General features: G+C 51.2%; 7 protein-coding genes across 7 annotated transcripts; 4 read left to right on the top strand and 3 right to left on the bottom strand.

Moving 5' to 3' along the window:
* Positions 1-1,254: 1,254 nt before the first annotated feature.
* Positions 1,255-3,000, top strand: PV06_04560 (uncharacterized protein). The gene is made up of 3 exons (XM_016405469.1): positions 1,255-1,793; positions 1,871-2,626; positions 2,674-3,000. The coding sequence occupies exons 1-3, from the start codon at positions 1,447-1,449 to the stop codon at positions 2,948-2,950; spliced, it is 1,380 nt and encodes a 459-aa protein (XP_016263675.1). The 5' UTR covers positions 1,255-1,446; the 3' UTR covers positions 2,951-3,000.
* Positions 3,001-5,452: 2,452 nt separating this feature from the next.
* PV06_04559 (uncharacterized protein) lies at positions 5,453-5,746 on the top strand (the record flags this gene model as incomplete). Its single annotated transcript, XM_016405468.1, has 1 exon — positions 5,453-5,746. One exon carries the CDS (start codon positions 5,453-5,455, stop codon positions 5,744-5,746), a length of 294 nt encoding a protein of 97 aa, XP_016263674.1.
* Positions 5,747-6,402: 656 nt separating this feature from the next.
* On the top strand, positions 6,403-10,868 carry PV06_04557 (uncharacterized protein). Its single transcript, XM_016405466.1, has 3 exons — positions 6,403-6,868; positions 6,919-7,610; positions 7,687-10,868. Exons 1-3 carry the CDS (start codon positions 6,508-6,510, stop codon positions 8,038-8,040), a joined length of 1,407 nt encoding a protein of 468 aa, XP_016263672.1. The 5' UTR covers positions 6,403-6,507; the 3' UTR covers positions 8,041-10,868.
* Positions 8,242-8,736, bottom strand: PV06_04558 (uncharacterized protein; the record flags this gene model as incomplete). Its single annotated transcript, XM_016405467.1, has 2 exons — positions 8,242-8,565; positions 8,626-8,736. 2 exons carry the CDS (start codon positions 8,734-8,736, stop codon positions 8,242-8,244), a joined length of 435 nt encoding a protein of 144 aa, XP_016263673.1.
* Positions 10,869-11,024: 156 nt separating the features above from the next.
* On the top strand, positions 11,025-13,317 carry PV06_04556 (uncharacterized protein). Its single transcript, XM_016405465.1, has 2 exons — positions 11,025-12,199; positions 12,343-13,317. Exons 1-2 carry the CDS (start codon positions 11,797-11,799, stop codon positions 13,194-13,196), a joined length of 1,257 nt encoding a protein of 418 aa, XP_016263671.1. The 5' UTR covers positions 11,025-11,796; the 3' UTR covers positions 13,197-13,317.
* Positions 13,266-15,172, bottom strand: PV06_04555 (uncharacterized protein). The gene is made up of 2 exons (XM_016405464.1): positions 14,455-15,172; positions 13,266-14,361 (listed from the first exon to the last, which is right to left on the bottom strand). The coding sequence occupies exons 1-2, from the start codon at positions 14,623-14,625 to the stop codon at positions 13,384-13,386; spliced, it is 1,149 nt and encodes a 382-aa protein (XP_016263670.1). The 5' UTR covers positions 14,626-15,172; the 3' UTR covers positions 13,266-13,383.
* Positions 15,173-15,344: 172 nt separating this feature from the next.
* PV06_04554 (aconitate hydratase, mitochondrial) lies at positions 15,345-18,948 on the bottom strand (the record flags this gene model as incomplete). The annotated part of the gene is made up of 10 exons (XM_016405463.1): positions 15,345-16,451; positions 16,503-16,886; positions 16,933-16,982; positions 17,610-17,627; positions 17,680-17,698; positions 17,752-17,783; positions 17,833-18,431; positions 18,536-18,579; positions 18,682-18,768; positions 18,907-18,948. 10 exons carry the CDS (start codon positions 18,946-18,948, stop codon positions 15,345-15,347), a joined length of 2,382 nt encoding a protein of 793 aa, XP_016263669.1.
* Positions 18,949-19,073: the final 125 nt, after the last annotated feature.

Genomic DNA, 19,073 nt, shown 5'->3' with positions numbered 1-19,073 from the left:
TTCGCTCCCTTGTCTCTCACACGAAGCAGTCATCCTCCGCCACCTGTCGAGTGGTCTACACGGAACTACCTTCATCTCCTTGCGGTGCCACAGACTCGTACAGCGGACAAATTTCAGTCGACATGGTTGCAGAGGAGCTGTTGGTCTCCTGCAGTGTGGGCAACTCAGAACGAGTCATATCGTGGGAAATGGGTTTCATGTGTCCCTGTCATTGGGCACCCGAATGTCAAAGACAAGCTCACGTCTTAGTATGCATGTAATCACTGACGGCGTGGCCACTAATACCCACCCAAGTAAGCCCAATTCTTCATGTTTGGTGCAGAACATGCGTGCTTCGCCTCATCATTCCCGATAATATTGATGGGGACGCTGTGTGCCTGTGGAAGCGTCCTTGCTAAGCGTTCAAGATATATTTATTGCAAGAACCTCCCTGATTCTCGAACACGAGCTGTATCGTAGCTGTCTTTTCAGCTGAAGGGTCGAGCAGACGTGCCCCGGATTGATTTCCTGTGGATTGCCCTGGGTAAAGGGCGGTGTAGCTGGAGAACACGCGCTTTCCAGTTTCAAATCTTTGGGTGGGAACGGTCGGCCGCATGGAGCACCAGGATTTACGAGAATGCGGACTTCCTTGATACAAAGATAGCTCGAGCCAGAAGACTGATGCCTCGCATGCAAAGGTAAGGGGAGGTTGTGGATACAGGCCACGGAATTGACAGAGTGTGCACCTGGACCAGTTCACGTATTCTTTAGAATGTTGTGTATCGTCAACTGCAAGGACTTCCTCCCCGCGCAATGCATTGAACAAGCTTCTCGAAGACAATCCTGGAATGGCAACTGGATGAGCCGAGTAGGAGACAATGTGCGTGCCATCACAATCAGCGTCATTAACTACCCTGGTGAAAATGCTCATCCATGTACGGAATACAACAGATATGTTGGGTTGCTGTATCCGTACGCTGGTGTTCTACAACCAATCTTTCGTAGAGTCACCTACTATACAGTGCACCTGAGGTGTCTGGGTAGCATCCCGCGAGTTACAATAGGGGATCAGTATGTCTCTTCTATCCTTTTCGTAACGCGCAACTTCGTGTGCCAAGGCTGCGTTTGGACGTCGCCAACGTATGACTAAAATCCTTCATCGACCTCAGTAAGAGACTTGTCTAATAATCGTCACTGAACACAGTTTCGTGAGCCCCTAGTCAGTTCGCTCAGAGAAAGAGTTCCTGTCCTTGAACTCCACAAGTGCTATCAAAAGAACAATCTACGGCTGGAATGATTAACTTTTAGGCTGAGTGGCTTGGGACTTCCAAGAACAATATCAAGAACGCAGGGAGGATTCCATCGTGGCCATTGGCATCCCTTTGCTTCGATGAGTCTATTCTTGTTAAACCCTGGTATACATCAGAATCTCTGAACATTGGCGTGTGTTGCATCAAGCTACTTGCCATGGCGACATCCGGCTTGTTCTCGAAGCCTATGCCAGCATATTTTCGTCAAACGACTAAGCTTCTGGATGCTTTAGAGACTGAAACCTCGATGCTCCAAAGTGCGACCATCAGTGAATGTTTACCATTGCTGACAGCTGTGGAAGACCCCTCGCGGAGTCCATTTGACTTCAATGAATTTGGGCTGCCGAGTTTGGAGAAAGAAGAGCACATCCAGTTCTTGCAAGAGAACCTGGCCGAACTTCCGGCTCCATTCGTTGGCATCGATGCTAGCCGCCCATGGATGGTATATTGGGCACTGCTAGGTCTTCATTTATTGGGAGAAGATGTGTCTCTGTTTCGTTCCAGGTATTGGCTTTCCAGCACAACTAATCAAGCTTAGGCAGTGTGTGCTTGTGCTGTTCAAGAACTAACACCGCTGCCAGGGTCGTCAAAACATTCTATTCGATGCAAAATACGACCGGGGGCTTCGGGGGTGGCTTTGGCCAGTACTCACATTTAGCTGGAACATATGCAGGTCTGCTGAGCCTGGCACTTGTCGGTGGGGAGGAAGCTTACTCGTTGATCGACCGCAAAGCAATGTGGCATTGGCTCGGCCGGCTGAAAGAGAAGGATGGCGGTTTCCGGATCTGCGAAGAGGGTGAGGAAGATGTCAGAGGAGCATACTGCGCCTTGGTTGCTCTCTCATTGTTAGGTCTGCCTCTTTCGTTGCCGCCTGATTCGCCGGCCCGTGAGGGTGGCTTTGAACTGTTTACGGATGGGTTGGGCGAATACCTCTCCCGTTGTCAAACCTACGAAGGCGGGATTGCGAGCTCACCAGGGAGTGAAGCTCATGGGGCCTACGCATTTTGCACCATTGCCTGCTTGTGTCTTCATGGGGCGCCCCATGACATGGGTCGCTTTCTTGATATGGACGGGCTTCTATCATGGCTCTCTGCCCGGCAATATGCTCCTGAAGGCGGCCTTGCTGGTCGGACGAACAAGCTCGTTGATGGGTGTTATAGTCACTGGGTGGGAACTTGTTGGCCGCTGGTAGAGGCAGCTTTGGACGGCCCTCAAGACCCCATCAAAGGCGTTGGCAGAATCGTGATTGAAAACCTCTACAGCAGTGAAGGTCTCGCAAGATACATACTTTGCTGCTGCCAAGGTCCTGAAGGTGGACTGAGAGACAAACCATCAAAGTAAGTATGTCTCGATTCAACTGTAATCAGGTCTGACGCGACTACAGGTTGCCTGACTCTTACCACACTTGCTACAATCTGGTTGGGTTAAGTAACATTGAACACGCTCACACATATGCCAACGCAGAAAGTTCAGACCCCTTTGCATCCGCCTTCACCTGGGAAGCGGCTAGAGCGCAAACACGGAGTGAAGGTGACCCGGCCTCCATTTTCGAGACGGGTGCTCAGGTCAGAAGTCTCAACCCTGTCTTCGTGATACCACATGATCGTGCCCTCAAGATGCGCACTTGGGCAGCTGCCAGACCTCTTGAGCCTGCACGATGAGATAAGGAGCTGGCGTGGTACAACTGTCATGCTCGGGCGGGCTTCTGGTCCTTGTGGAATGCATCAACGATTTGACATTAGCTTAGTCTTGAATTTGTAGTGATCATGAGGTCGTTCAGGCGCAGTGTTGATAAATTGTTGGACAAACTGTCGTTCGGCAGGAAATAGATATCCTAAGCCTTCAATACTGCCTCGATCGAGCATTTCTCGCATCCCCCTTTCAATCCAGCTGCTCCTACCTTTTTAATCTGGGAAGGGCACCTATGTGAGGCGTCTGCATGTATGCAGCTGTCTTGCCACTCGTTCTCATCGCTGTTGAAGCACTACTGCCTTACCACTGCTGCTCGAGAATCAATCGGACCGAGCTTGCAGCGGCTCATACTCTCTAAGTGGGGATCCTAATGCAGCCAGAGGTACCGCCGTTGCAAAATTTGCCCTGCATGCGAGAAGAGTAGACCTCTCGTTATTTCGAAAACTCTGGCCCAAGCCCACAAGTCAACAAGTTTCCCGCCCTAATTGCCACTGTCTCTCGCGTTAGAACATGTGCGTCCAAGTTGGGCCAGACCATCCGCTTTCTGCTACTACCCTCTTCCGTGGATCTAGACCGTGGTGTGCACCTCGGAGATCACAATGCTGGCTGATTGTTTTCCATGGTTTCTATCACGGCAGTGGTCGTTCTTCGATTTGAGGATCAACTATACAGAGCATTGGAGGCAGGATCAATCACTCTACCGTGGATGAAGCATCGAGGCGAGGGTAAGCCATGATTCGATGCAGCTCGGCCCAACAAGATCTCGCCATGCCTGTCAACCGATTATTTGACAGCACATTCATGCATAGAGAGTCTGCAATTGCAGTGGATGGCCAGGCCCACCTTTGGACATTCCTTCGCCTGTTGGCTTGGTCTTCCAGTCAGGAATTCCGACCATGTGTTGCAGCGCATCGCGTGTTCGCTACCGCCGCCCGAAGAAGCCGCTGTTTCCAATGGGTTCAGAATTCATTGCCTGGTTAATAGTCAGCCGAGACGAATTGCGCAAGATTCTTCTCTGGGCCCTTGACCAATGCTACTTCCGGGCCAACACCATGCAGTCGGAGTTGCATCTTTCCCCCTCGCGTCTAGCCTGCGGCGTATCGGAACATACGACATTCTTCAGGCCAAAACTCTCCAAGACGAGGAATCTTCGGCCAGCCGAACCTGCAGCATGATACGCACCCATTCTCCACCTGCCAGGTGTCTCTGCCATGGCATTTGCCAGGTGAGAGGGGGAGTTTTGGGTTGGCTAATGGCAGTGACATGTTGCCTCTTCGGTTTGTCTTCAACGCCGTGATAGCTGTACAGTACACTTTTCTGGACAAGCTTCACCGGTCGTGCACGTCAGCAACGACTCAACTCAAAATCCCGGCATGGGTCTTTGACCAAAATGATGACGCTGAGCCATTCTTCAACCGTGGACGCTTTGCGCGGGGAACCCGAGGAAGATACGGTTGCCAATCACAGGCGTCCAGTAGATCTGCACAAGCCTCCAGACATAGGCAAAATGCTAAGAACGGTCCCGACTTTTTCAGTCCGGTACTGGCTGAAATGGATGCCAACACATCAATGACATTATTACGATGAAAACGAGCAAACCCGTTCAACATCCGCAGATCGACCAATACCTAGCCGCTCGTCAGAAGTATTTTGGCCACAGTGGGATGCTCTCGCCATGCCCCACGCAATTGCCGCCTGTCTCGCATTTGCTGCGCTGGCATCGCAGGATTCCGCGATGAAGCCATGAAATATGTGGGCACAACCGCCGTGCTTCGCCTGTAAAAATTTCCAGCTATATCGATGTTATTGTCTCTGTATCTGAGATTACTCGCCTGATACAAGTCTATCACGTATCTCGTGTGCACTTGGCCACACCGTTGTGGACGCATATTGTCAATGATAAGGCCTGCTATTCCTGGCAAACCAGTCCTTTGGTCTTTCGTCGTGCTTTCTATACAACAATTGGATGCACCACTTTTTGGGCTTCAATACTTTGCGAATTCGGTGCAGTCATGCTGCATACCGTCTACCTGGCCAGTACGTGTATTCCACCGTGGCTTGCTTTCATGTGCTGTCGACACCTTGTTGCTGCGGCTTCTGGACGAAATCCTTCTTTTTGACTTCTTGATGCGCTCCTCTTGGGCCAGGCGGTCAGGGGTCGTTCAGCCTCATTCATGAGCCACAAGTGTTCCTGGGATGATCAATGTGATAGCCATTCAATCACATTTTTGTTTCGGATTTGTCTTCGATTGGCCCCACAAAGACTGACCAGTGCTCTTCAGGTCTATGTCAACGCCGTCGATGGCCCGATCCTGCTTATGAAGTGTCCTACACTCCGTCTGGCTATAGATGTATTGTCAGAGTCAACAACCGGGAATATCAGACTTCTGGCTCTCACCCATCAGAATCTTCTGCGAAAGAAGGAGCGGCCCTGATCGCTTTCAATATTTGTCGGAATTTCTCTGCCAATGATGGCATGTACCCGACAGGCTTTGCCCACGGAGGTGTCATCCAGGGCAACCCAGTACCAGTGGGTTCCGGTCGTCACAGCAGAAGAAGTGATGCCCGTACCGACTACCGGTATGGCGACACCGACAGCTCGGGCAGCAGAAGCGGCGGTAGCAGCCCTGATTGGAGAGATTCTCGTCAATCAGCAAGAATGTCCGGCACGAGTTATAGAAGCTCATACTCATCCACCTCATCCTCGGATTCGCACCATTACAACAGAAGAGGACAGCAACGCTATTAGCTCGGCCAATTCGTAAGGGTGTCTGCGCCTGGGTGACTGGAAGCATCGTTATGTCTTCGAAAAAGCTGTTTCTTTTGTAACGATTTTACGATTCATGAGACCATGACCATGACCATGACCATGACCATTGCAGAGGAGGGCCATTTCTTCACCATACCGTCGAGATTTTGCACTCCTCCACTTCCTCTTCCATTGCATGCCCTGCTTCTAGACGAGATGTATGCAGGCAACTGTGTGGGTTTCTGTGCTTCATGATTTCTAGGCATAGCGGCGGATGGTGGCCCTACGAGGGCAGATTGATCAAGCATGCGTGGAAGGATGTGTGACTGACTTTGTTGTTGAGATGATTTTTCTAGACTGCAAAACCCAAAATAGTTTCTCTCTTTGAGTACGGATCTGATGAACTTAGTATTCGAAATGAGCAATTGAATCACCTTTTGGCATAACAAGAATAAGGTCTGAACAAAAACTTCAGTAGGTCTTCTGGGAAAAGTTGTCAGGTCACTTTATGGGTGATAATAATGGAGTTCCTGTCCCTTCGTTCAAGGGGCGGAAGAGTCTAGGGCCAAATGCCTGTTGTGGCCCTGGCTCCAACTGTTTTCGAGTGACGTCGTTGCGTCCAGAACCCCGTCGTGTTCAAGCAAGAAATCAACAATATCGACTTGGTCCATAAAATCTCGTCGCCCTCGAAACATGTCTCATATTTCTACGCCTAAAACCCTCCAGGCATCATGCTAATTGTGCCGTCCCATCAATAACATTGCCACTCCACTCGCCATGCGGCTTCCCAACCGCGTGAGGCAGTTGGCGCAGACTCGCAGCCTTCACCAAGTCTCGACCCGGGTGTCACTGAAGACTTTTGTACTAGAGGTCAGACAGCCGTGCAGATATCATGTTGAGGGGTGGCAGCCGAGACATTTTGCCAGAGTCACATTCGTCAAACATTCACAACGATGCATTTCAGGTGAACAGACTGCCAAAGACCTGAACCAGCAGGGAATCGACGAAGCGCTATCTGAGTTTGACGATGCCGTCACAGAGGAAGGAAAGGACAAGCAGTTGCGAGCCCCGTGGCATCGTCAGGGAGCACAAGAGCCTCCCGTACGAAGGCAACGCTCTGCTGGGGCCATGACCAAAGGCAAGTGGCCTGCAAACGCCACCTCCTGCTGCATACTGACCCCGGAGCAGGAAAATTACTGACAACCCCTTCGAGACTGCTCAAGCTCGTCCTACCACTGACTACGATTGATAAAAACTCCGATAGAAAAGACGTCGCTCCTCTGGCTCTTCTCGTCCACCCGCAACAGCCGCTCTCCTATCTGGAAAGACTAATCCAGTCAGAACTACCTACCATGAATACGGAGGATGGGAGCAATAAAGTACCTTCAGTGTCATTTCGAGCGATGGAGTCCACAAGTGATGAGATCAAACCTAAGAAAAAGCTACCATCCGAAGAGAAAGACGACAAAGAACCTCGAAGCGAATCTCTCGGCGATGGGGGCGTTGAGAGCTACAGTGGTGCCGGCCGAGAAGGAGAGGGTGAAGACAAAGGAGATTTCGTAAGGTGGAGTGCCTCAACAGAGATTGGAGACTTCATAAGAGATGCAGCACGAGCGAAAGAGTTTGAAGTTGAGATCGAGGGAAGCCCTCGGACCATCAAAGTCGCTGTGCCGTCTTTCAATGACCGCACATTCTATCTGCGGCAAAGACTGCGGAAGACGTCAAAGAAGATTGCCGACATGGCTGCGATCAAGAAGGAATGCGACCTGGCTGCTCACAGGAGTGGTCAGAGGTTAGCCATGGGTGGCTGCGGTTTGTTGATTGGTTGGTGGTACGTGGTGTACCGTTTGACCTTCGAGACGGACCTAGGCTGGGATGTTGTAAGTTTACCTGCCCTTCTGAAACTCCGTGTGCTGTTTCCAATGCCCGCACGCACCAGGATCTAATGTATTATAGATGGAGCCAGTAACCTACCTTGTCGGATTGAGTACCATCATCGGTGGCTATATGTGGTTTTTGTACCATAATCGTGAGGTCTCATACAGATCAGCATTGAACCTGACCATTAGTCGGCGTCAAAGCAAGCTTTATGAAATGAGAGGATTCGACATTCAAAAGTGGGAGGCATTGGTCGAGGAAGCAAATGCTATCCGAAAAGAGGTCAAGGCTGTTGCATCCGAGTATGACGTCGAATGGGATGAAGTCAAAGACGAACATGGTCAAGAAGTGAGCAACGCTCTGCGAGAAGAACGGAAGAAGGAAAAGGGTCAGAAGAAGAACGACAAAGAGGAGGGAGAAGACGACGATTAACATTAATCACTGCCTGACGCCCAGCACCAGCCCATGCCTTAACTAGTACAAAATACAGGGAATATTACCAACGTCGAGTCTTACGGTAATATCAGCGACGTACATACGTATTCCTAGCCGGATCAAATATTGCCGAATCTGAACCTCCTGATGAATGACCTGGTGGGCAAATTAACACCTAGAGGCGACACATGGCGAGAGCTACTCACTTCCACCACTACTACCATCACCGGCTCGTCGGTTCCGATTATTGCGTATGTCCCTGGACCGGAAGACGCTGTATAGCAGCCAAAGCGTTACCCAATTTGGGGCGTGCTCTCCCGTGGTAGCTCCCTGGTCGAACAGAGTGCGCTGGATGGTGCCAGGCTTTGCCTGCTGCCAGGTGTCGATAATGGCTTGACGGCGACGTTCTTGACGGATATGATGCCAGAAGAATGGAGGTGAGGTTGACTTGTCGCCTCGCTTCTCATCTATCAGGCTTGATCGGTCGGCGTTCAGACCATTGTAAACGGCAATTGCTTCTTCCTGTGAGCACATCAGTCCCTTATCGAGCGGGATACCCATTCCTTTAGCGCTTGGACCTACCCGCATGGCTCGATAATATCCTTCGTGTCGTGGATCGGTAGTGCTGAGACCAAGGGCCTTCATGAAGTCATCCTTCGGAGCTCTCGGTCCTACAGGCTGCGTTTGAGGCATTCTGGCGGTGAAGAAAAGAGGTCGATGAAACAGCCCGAAATGTATGTGCAAGATGGTACGAGTTCGTGAGCACAACGAGTGAGTGTCACAGACTTTTGCGTGAGCTTTTGCTTAGAGCGCATCCCTATATATCACGAGCCGAGACCCAGACACTGGGCAAAAGAAGACGAGAGAAGCAAACATACCATCGATCCACATGCGATACAATCAAGCAAGACGATTACCTGCACGCGTCTCGCACCTCAGTTGGGCATCTGAGCAAGCCTATTTTCAAATCCGGACATTCGGCTGCGTCTGGGAAATGGTGATGGGATTCGCCCATCGCCTGGCAACCATTTGAGCCTGAAGTCAAATCTGGCCGTACATGACATGCAACAGCAGGCTTAGCGAGTTTGACATATGCATGCACCCGGTGAGCAAGGGCGCCTCGTGGTCTTCTATTTGTGTGGAACCCTCTGGAGGCCAAACCGGACGACATCCATGATGCCGCATTTTCCCCTAAGCGTCGCCTCGATGCATGGAGACCGAAGCCGCCAGCCACATTGAAAATCAGGGACAGTTGCGAAGATGCCTCCCCCGAAATCTTCCAATGCAGAAAAGAGCGGCATAGGGAGGCTTTTTTCTCGTTTTTGCTGATGAGACAAGGTGGTGGTTTGGACCCCCTGCTACGCGGGGCTGCAGCAAACCAACGGTGACTGTATGCAATCTCATACACTGGTTCGAACTAGAACGCCTCTGGAACCTTCCTAACACTATTTGCTTGTTGGCAGGTACCTTCCCGGTATCAGCCTGCTTGCCTAGCGGCTTACGAGCTGTACTTATTCACCGTTGGACGGCTCAGTTTCGAAGCCAATATGACAGCTGTCGTGTCACGGACAGCGGCAACCCTGGTCTACCAGGCTCAAAATGATCTGCAGCCATATTTCTCTGATTTGCGATGGCAAGGAGGAATCTAATATATAACCGGGTTTGATGTTTGCTCCGTGATCTTACGGTCGAAGCACGCATACAGAACAACCAAGAGCGCACTGCCTGCATTGACTTTTCCACAAAAGGACATTTATCAAAGAATTGTTCGACCCGAAGATTGTCCGCATTGCATGTGCATCTCGAAGCGAACAGGGGATCGATGTCCCCTCGTCCAAGCGTCAATTGACCTTTAACTGTGTAATCGTGCTTCTCGCTCACTCTATCAATATTTGAGGTCTTTGCCGATGGACGAGTTGGAGTCTGCCTCCAGCCATTGAGGTTGCCGGAACAGAAAACTATTCCTCTCAAGTTTCCATGATACGTTGGCTGCCTTCTTGCTGCGGTGGACGATGTCCAAATGCCAGCCGGCTGTACGACGTTCGCAACCGCCTTGCACGCAGTGGGGCCGAATGCGCCACACGGTCCGCACTCTGTGTGACGAATGGTTAGTCTATCAGCAGGACTGTCGAGGTACGCGATAATGCTACGGAGTATCACTGTCACGTCTACCAGGAGTGGAAGGCAAGCAGACCTGCCACGGCAATTTTCTTTTCGCCATGACCGGGAGGACATATACTGGAGTGGGACCGGAGACATGGTGGGAAGGGATTTTATGTAATGGTCGGCTCTCCCGACGTTTCAAATCAAGAAGACGTTGATGGGGAAGCTGGCCAGGGTTACTGATTGAAACCTGGACGGGTATACAATACCATGCTCGAAGACTAGTCGGCAATTGCCGAGGCGGAGTGCACCCGAGTGCAGCGGTTCAACGGCTCTCCCGCTCGAACGAGCCCTATCATGTTTCATGTCAAGGCGGACGAGGTAGGGTAGAGGACAAGGGTGTTTTTTTTCTTCTTGTTGGAGGACGAGGCTGCTTGCAGACTTGTGATCCACTCAGTCATGACAGCAAGCGACCTGCTCCACGGAGCTACGTCTGGTGTGACAGCCCTTTTCGTTCTTTGATTAGGAGATGGTTCTCGAGTGATGTGTTATACCAAATCCGCAGCCGCTGAGCCTACGTTTTCTAGTTTGTGGTCTCGAGGTGGCTGAGCATTCGATGGGAAGGGGTGGTTTAGTCTCTGTGTTGTATGGGGAGTCTCTGTACGGAGTAAAGACCCTAAGCAAACAATAGAAAGCAGTACGGAGTAGGCGTTCAATAATTGCCAGGGGAAATAAATACTGGTATGAAAGTTGAAAATAGAAAAGAATCTCCAATGACATCAGATGCTCAAGGCAAAACGCATCTCCAACAATCCAATCCATACAAAGTACTTCCGTATGAATCATACACAATGTAATTGCGTTGTGTGTGTGTATTTGTTACGTTGGGAACTACCTTGTACTCTCCCGGCGAAAGATTTGATCTTCTTTTTGTATATTCCTTCTGTTCGTCAGTGTGATTAAATCAGTCCTTTCCCCCTCCCCCTTCAGATTGAAACAAGGGTCGCGTTGCCGGGGTTTGATGCGGCGGCAACCTTTTAGTCTTTGTAACCCAAGTCTACCCCGTAAGCAAACGCAGTTCTTTTTTTCTGCAAAGAAAAAAAGTCGCCTCGTCCTTGCGGAAGGGAAGAAACTCACCCACGCCCATCCTTGTCCCAACCCCGGATCCCTCGCCAGTTTGAGCCTGGCACCGCTCCGTTTGCCGATGCGAGGAAGTCTCCAAAATGTTTGTCTAGGAAAAAGAGTCGGAAAGCGTGTTTCAGCCTGACACATTAGCGTTGTCAACCACCATCGCTCGCACGGAGTAAGAGGAAGGGGTTTTGCTTACGGAGTACGCGACCACAAAAGTAGAGAAGAGAACTACTGGGACCCCCTCGCCTAAAACAAGCCCCTCGCTGATGAGGTTTGAAGAAGAGAAAAAAAATACATTCGCGTTTGCTGGTACGGAGTTCGAGTACAGATACTCTGTATTAGGGCGAACGGGCTACTAGGTATCATTCGAAGCGACCTATACGGAGGTGTACTCCAGTCGCAAAGCCATCTGTGTTCCAACGGTTTCGAAACTTTTGTATTTTTGTAAAACTTCCGTACAGTACGAGACCCAAGGTCCCACGCCGTGCTGTGTGTGTGCGTTTGTGTTTCAGATGAACGATGCCGAAACCAGGGACCATCCCCGTGTTGCTCCTCAAAACCCGATCCATCCCGCACGACTCATACGAAGAGTATTTTTTCTCGTCTACGACGACGACGACGACGACAACCACCACCACCACACCCTCTTCGGTCGGGGATGGCGGAAGTTGGGTTTTCCAACCTCACTTCATCCCGGTCCTGGAACATCGACCCAACACGACCAACTTGGAAGGATTGGCCGAGTCGTTGGAAAGTGGGCTTTTACCAGAGAAATATGGGGGGATGATCTTCACGAGCCAGAGGGCCGTCGAGGCCTGGGCGGACGTTGTTGAACGAGTGCGAGTGCAGGTGGATCGACAAGAGAATGCAACTCAAGGGACACCCACTACCACTGCTACTTCCGCTGCGGATACTGATACTGGTATGCTTCTCTCTCTCTCTTTGTTTTGTCGGTCCTTATCCTTGTCCGCCTCGAGACTTTGAACTGGTGGCGTAGTTTCACCTAACCCACAATGATGAGATAAGACCATCAAACTGACAATTTTCTATGTCTTGGTCGCTTAGGGTTGATCGACCCGAGTCATCAGGGTGCGAGTACAGCGAGAGCGGCGAGCGGCGAGGAAACGGTCGAGGATGATTCGACGTTTCCAATCTACACCGTCGGTCCTGCTACGTCACGGGCACTCCAGACATTGGTAGAAGCGGGAAAGAACTCGTCGTCGCCGTCACCGTTCGCTCGCCTGCGTCCCGCCGTCCTCGGTGAACACACAGGCAACGGCGGCAGTTTGGCCGAGTACATACTTTCACATTATAATAAACTCCACGCGACGCGGAGGAGGCGATCTACACTTCGCGACGAGGAAGATGACGACAACCACGGGGAAAAGAGAGGGCTGTTGTTCCTGGTAGGCGAGCAGAGGCGAGACATCATCCCCAAGACCCTCATGGACGTGGGCGGCAAGCTGGACGACCCGCGGGACCGGATCCACGTCGACGAGGTCGAGGTGTACAAGACCGAGACGATGGAGTCGTTCCCGCGGGCCTTTGGGGCGCGGCTGGAATCGTTCAAAAACCAGGCCGTACCGCCCGTCGTGGTCGTAGTCGTTGTCTTTAGCCCTCAAGGGTGCGAGGCCATGCTCAGGTCTTTGGGTCTCATCGACGACTCAAACGTCCTGACCGATCGGGCGCGCCGTCGGTGGGAGGAGGAGGGGCAGCCCGTAGGCCTCTCGGGTGGTAACGAAGACGAACGACGACGACAGCCCAAGCCGGTCATCGTCACCATCGGCCCCACGACTAGGGACCATCTCAAGAAGAAATTCGGCTTCGACGCCGACGTGTGTGCCGAGAAGCCTAGTCCGCAAGGCGTGGGCGAAGCATTGCTTGCCTTTTTACAATCGAAGGCCATTCTTTTCTCTTGATGGGAAAGCAAAACAAAAATAAAAGCAAACACCCATCCGAGATAGTGAACATTCAAGATTCACCTCTAATGCTCAACATGAATCGAGTCTGGATTTCTATTCTGCTTTCATGGTTGCCCCCATACGTAGATAGTAGTATCTAAAGTACTCTACTCTAATTCCAACCACGTATAGCCCGACATGATATTCACAATGTGGCCTTCTCGCTGACCCTCCACTTCCCAGCGTCCGTCTTGACGACTTTCCCATCCCGCCTGAGTTTCTCCAAGACCATGAGCAACCCGTACTCGGCGGGCTTGAACAGGCTCTCGGGATAATGACGATAAATGACCTTGACCATTTCCATGCTCTCCCACTCCTTGCCTACGACGACCTCCTTGCCCAAGTTGGCTGTTGTTGTCGTTGTTGTTGTTGTCGCGTCCTCACCATCACTCTCCCCGACCGTCGTGATACTGTCGTGCACCACCTCATCCCCACTCCCAGACTTCTTGACACTTCCGTACCGAAGCACGTTCAGGGCCTCGTCTTCCCTCATGCGCCGGTGGGCAATGTACTCGTCTATCTTGCCCGTGGCGTCTTCGATCACGGCGCCGTGTCCGGGATATGCCTTTTTCTTTTCGGTTTCTGCCGACGACGACGAAAGTTCCAGAACACGACGCTTCATCAGGTTCAAACTGTCGAGGTACTGACCGAGATCTTCAAAGACGGCGGTGCCGTGGCCGAGGACGTTGTCCGCCGTGAAGAGTGCACCTATCTCGTTTGGGTCCGGGGAGGAAGTGACCAGGAAACACATGTGGTCCTTTGCGTGACCCGGAGTGTGGACGGCTTCGACCTCGAACGTGCCGTCTGGGGTCGACGTACTGAAGCGTTGGCCGTTGGTAATGTCGTGGACTTTTGACGGGTCGAGTAGATTGTCCGGATTGAGCGTGGGTGTGTTTTTGTATATTTCCGCCTCGGAGGAGGAAGGGAGAGACCTGAGGTCTTTTACTCCACCGACGTGGTCGTGGTGCCAGTGCGTAAGGAGGCACTTTTGCACCGTGGCATTCTGCTTGTGTAGCACACTGGACAAGGTGTCGAGCCAGCGCTTCTCACCCTGGCCAGTGTCGATGAGGAGACGGCTCGCGCCCCGGCCGAGGAGGTACGTGTTTGTGCCTTGGAGGGTGAACTGTCCGTACAAGTCAGTATGGCCGCACTCTCGTACTATATTGGTCATGGTACACAACAGGACATCATTGTAGAGAGGCAGGGGAATTTTTACCTTGCTTGGGTTCCCACCGAGTATGCGGATGATGTTGGTGCTGACTTGTTCCCAGTCAGGGAGATGGGGTAAATGTTGCGCCATCCTGACTTTGTGTCTGAATGTTCGAATATGAGGTATCGACGTGTAATATGTTGTCCCCAATCGGAAAGGTGGGCTCGTGAGGCGCATACACTGGCTGTCGGGTGTTGGAGGTGGAGGAGGAAATCAATTTCTAAGGTTTCGAGAGGTTGTGAGAATGCGCTCCCTCTTGTATTCAGGCTACTCGAGTCTCTCTCATAGAACTGCGGACATCTTGCGCTCAGAGTTGAGTCTGGAGGGACGAAGGTAGTTTGAGGCGTAGTCCAACCGGACTTCGGGAGGACTCAAGGAACTGACACAAATTCAGCGTCGGTGATATAATTCCAGGACAAGCAGGCAGCAATCAGAAGAATGTCAAAGAGGCTGGTTGGGTCGACACTATATATGCAACGCAGTGATGGCATCTGCAGCGCATTTTATAGTCGGATAAAGGTGCAATGGATATCGCAATTGCGGTTCTCTGCGGACCCGACCGTATGTACATTTCCCCCTCCGTATTCGAGATGCCGAGGTTCATGGGGGATTGATGTATCCTGGGTACGGTATTTCACCCCAATAGCTTTTAACTGCCTCCAAGAATGATTTGATAACCAGCAAAATGGACTCAGTAGACTTCCCAAGGAAACACAACGCATTTGGTAATTTCTGCTATGAAAGATACATGACATCGTGCTTTCAAAAGCCCCTCCTACTCGAGCAGCCCAGCTAGGCACCATTCTTAAGGCATCCCCAGTAGTGTCATTCTGCTGGGCCCTCGCTATGATCACTTTATACAACTCCTCAATCAATCCACCAGAACCTATCTACAATTATTTCGCGCCGTGCTTCTTGGCCATGGTGTTCAAAGCACTGCCATTCTTGAACCATTCAATCTGGCCCTCGTTGAAAGTGTGAGAGAGTTCGCAATCCCATGTCTTGCCGTCCTTGGGGTGGACTCTCATGATCAGAGGCTTACCAACAGCCAGTCCAGTGACGAGAAGGTCGACCTTGTCATCAGGGTTGATCTTGTCATAGTCCTCGGGGTTGGAGAAGGTCAGAGGCAACATGCCTTGCTTCTTCAAGTTGGTCTCGTGGATACGCGCAAAGCTTCGGGTGATGATAGCAATACCACCAAGATGTCTTGGTTCAAGAGCAGCATGTTCTCGAGATGAACCTTCGCCGTAGTTCCAGTCACCAACGACAACCCACTTGATACCATCTTTCTTGTATTGACGAGCAGTAGCTGGGACAGCATCCCATTCTCCAGTCTTGAAGTTCTTGACCTTGTTGGCTTCACCGTTGGCAGCATTGATGGCACCGATCAACATGTTGTTGGAAATGTTGTCAAGATGACCTCGGTACTTCAACCAAGGGCCGGCCATAGAGATATGATCAGTGGTGGTCTTGCCCTTTGTCTTGATCAGGATAGGGAGATCAGTCTGATCCTTGCCGTCCCAAGCATCGAAGGGTTGCAGGATCTGGAGACGGTCGGAAGTGGGCGAGACCTTGACGTCAACCTGGGAACGCTCCTCCGGTGGGGCTTGGTAGGTGTCACGGCCGAGGTCGTATCCATTGCGTGGAAGAGCGTCACCGGTTGGGGGTTTGAGCTTGAATTCATTGCCATCCTTGTCCTTCAGGGTGTCGGTGAGAGGGTTGAAGCCAAGATCGCCAGCAATAGTCATGGCCACAGTGAGATCTGGAGAAGTGACGAACGAGTGGGTGGCGGGGTTTGCATCGTTACGACCAGTGAAGTTTCGGTTGTAGGACGAGATGATGGAGTTTGGTTCGCCCTTCTTGACGTCCTTTCGGTCCCATTGACCGATGCAAGGACCGCAAGCATTGGCCAAGACAACTCCTCCAAAGTCTTCAAACGTCTTGAGTTGACCATCACGCTCGATAGTGGCACGGATTTGCTCCGATCCGGGGGTAACACAGAACTAGGAAACGTCAGACGATCTCCACAAGAGGGAACGCAGTTAAGAACTTACCAAAGACTTGGCCTTAACACCGTGATCCATAGCATCTTGAGCGATGCTGGCGGCTCTAGCCATGTCCTCGTACGAGGAGTTCGTGCAGGAACCGATCAAGCCGACCTTGAGTTCTTGAGGCCAGTTGTTTTCCTTGACGGCTTCCTTAAACTTGGAAATTGGGGTGGCCAAATCAGGAGTGAATGGACCGTTGATGTGAGGCTCCAGTTCAGAGAGGTTGATCTCGATCAGCTGGTCGTACTCGGCGCCTTCATCCTCGCGAAGTTCGGCAGCATAGCTTCGGGCAAGGTCTCCGATGCGCTGGCGTTTGGTTGCAGCCAAGTAGTCGTACATTCGGTCGTTGAAGGGGAAGATGGATGTAGTCGCACCTATCTCAGCTCCCATCTTCGAAAGAGTCAGAAATTGCATCGGAAATATTGGGAGAGCTTACGTTGCAGATCGTGCCCATGCCAGTGCAACTTAGGCTGTTGACACCAGGACCTGTAGACAGACAACACGTTAGTATAATGTCGTATTAGCCTTGGGACAGATCAGGCAAAGTCCAGGAAGTCCAACAACGGGCCAGCATGACGAATAACAGAATATAGCCAGATAAGTCCAGAGGAGCCGCCCAGCATAATTGATCGAGATATCGAGATAATGTCTTATACCACTTACATCCTCCCTCACTCAACGATTGCAAATGCTGTTATTGAGCCTGGATGTCCGCTCCTTGCCTAAACAGCATCTACACTCGTTGAGGATCGGAGTCTATTGAGTGATGCATATGTTGATGATCAATTGGTGGTCTTCGAATGATTGCGTTGATGGTATTCGACCGGAGCATGCTCCGTGGTGTCTGTTGTAGGCCAAGTCGAGATGACCGAAGTCCTTTCGCTAACTTGCGTTTCTTCGGGTGCAGTCGGGGAAGCGTGCAGAGTTCCAAGTAATGTCCTGACACGAGCTAGCCCAGAAAGCCGGTTCCAAGTATAAGTCGATGAAGGCTATCACTGGAAAGAGCGAGTCCAGGAGATAAAGTCAAGGGAACCGGTCACGGGACGCGTCCAGTAGTGGACCAATCAATTGCTTCGCCAGATCCTCGAATCAAGGTTCCAAATCACCACTCACCATGATATTCAACGATAGCTATAAAACGTCAGCAAGCCATAGCAAATCGAATGAGTAACAAAAGATTCACCTCCAGTTCCACCTTTGACCTATTTCATGTGTAAGTAATTGTTTCAAACTGTTCCCGGGTAAGTCAACTTACTGTAAGAATTCCGGCAACCTTGAGAATGATATCTGTCCACCAAGTCAGCTCTGTCAATCCCCCAACCAACAGCTTTCCTACCTTTGGGAGAAGTCCATCCAGAAAGCTCGCCCGTCAATCTGACACCAATGCATTTAGGGGCCTTCAATTCCCATGGAAGATTTGCCATGACATCGACAGCATCAGCACCACCAACACCGATGGCAGCCATACCCAAACCACCAGCATTTGGTGTGTGAGAGTCAGTACCGATCATCAAACCACCTGGGAAAGCGTAATTCTCAAGGATGATTTGATGGATAATGCCAGAGCCTGGTCTCCAGAAGCCGATGTTGTACTTGGCACATGCGGTGGATAAGAAATCGTACACTTCCTTGTTGATACTCTTCGCTCGGTCCAAATCTTTGTCACCACCAATCTGGGCCTCAATCAAGTGATCACAGTGGACGGTACTTGGAGTAGCGACTGAAGGCATGCCTGCTGACATGAACTGGAGGATAGCCATTTGTGCGGTTGCATCTTGACATGCCACTCGGTCGGGCCTGAGCTTAAGGTATGAGACGCCGCGCTCGATTTCCTGGTTGTGCGGGTCATCCAGATGAGAATAGAGGACCTTCTCGGAGTATGTGAGGGGTCGGTTGAGTCTGCTGCGGACAACTGAGAGGTTCTCAGACATTTTCCTAAAGTAATTTGTTAACATTGCTCCGTCTCATTTCCTAGGATAGCATGGCCAGAAGAGCTCGCTCCAAGCCAACACCAATGCTAACAGAGGTTGCCAACATACTTGTAGTTGATGTAATGTCCCTTCTCCCAGTTTGTCATCTCGACCTGTATAATCCTGTCAGGACTCGGGCCACAAAAGCACGGAACGGCACTTATTTTTGCTCAGAGGATCGTCAGAGACAGTAGCATATCCCATTCTGGACATACGCAGGGGCTAGAAGGTGCGTTAGTTTTGTTGTTGCGATGTGCGAAACGAGGGAGAGATAGAGGACTGACAGTTCCGACATTGGAGCCCTAAGAAGCACGTAGAGGTTAGCAATCGATCTCCGTGCCATTATGCTGGGAAAGGATGCTTGATCTGATGTACAAGGGCCGGACAATTCAGGAATGGCATGCGAGCAAGTCGCAAAGGTATGATGCAAGAGAACTTACCAGGCGCGAGGCCAGGCGGCCCAATGGCCTCGTAGACAACATGATTGCGACGATGCTTGTACTCTAGCAGAGACTGCGAAAATGACAAGCTTCGACAACGACGATACCGCGCAAAGCAGGGAGTGGAGAGTTGGAAAGGAATTGAAGTGAAAAAGCTGTGACGGAGT

This window comes from Exophiala oligosperma (genome assembly GCF_000835515.1).
Source record: "Exophiala oligosperma strain CBS 72588 unplaced genomic scaffold supercont1.4, whole genome shotgun sequence".
Lineage (NCBI taxonomy): Eukaryota > Fungi > Ascomycota > Eurotiomycetes > Chaetothyriales > Herpotrichiellaceae > Exophiala > Exophiala oligosperma.
This window is presented reverse-complemented; position numbering and strand designations above follow the sequence as displayed.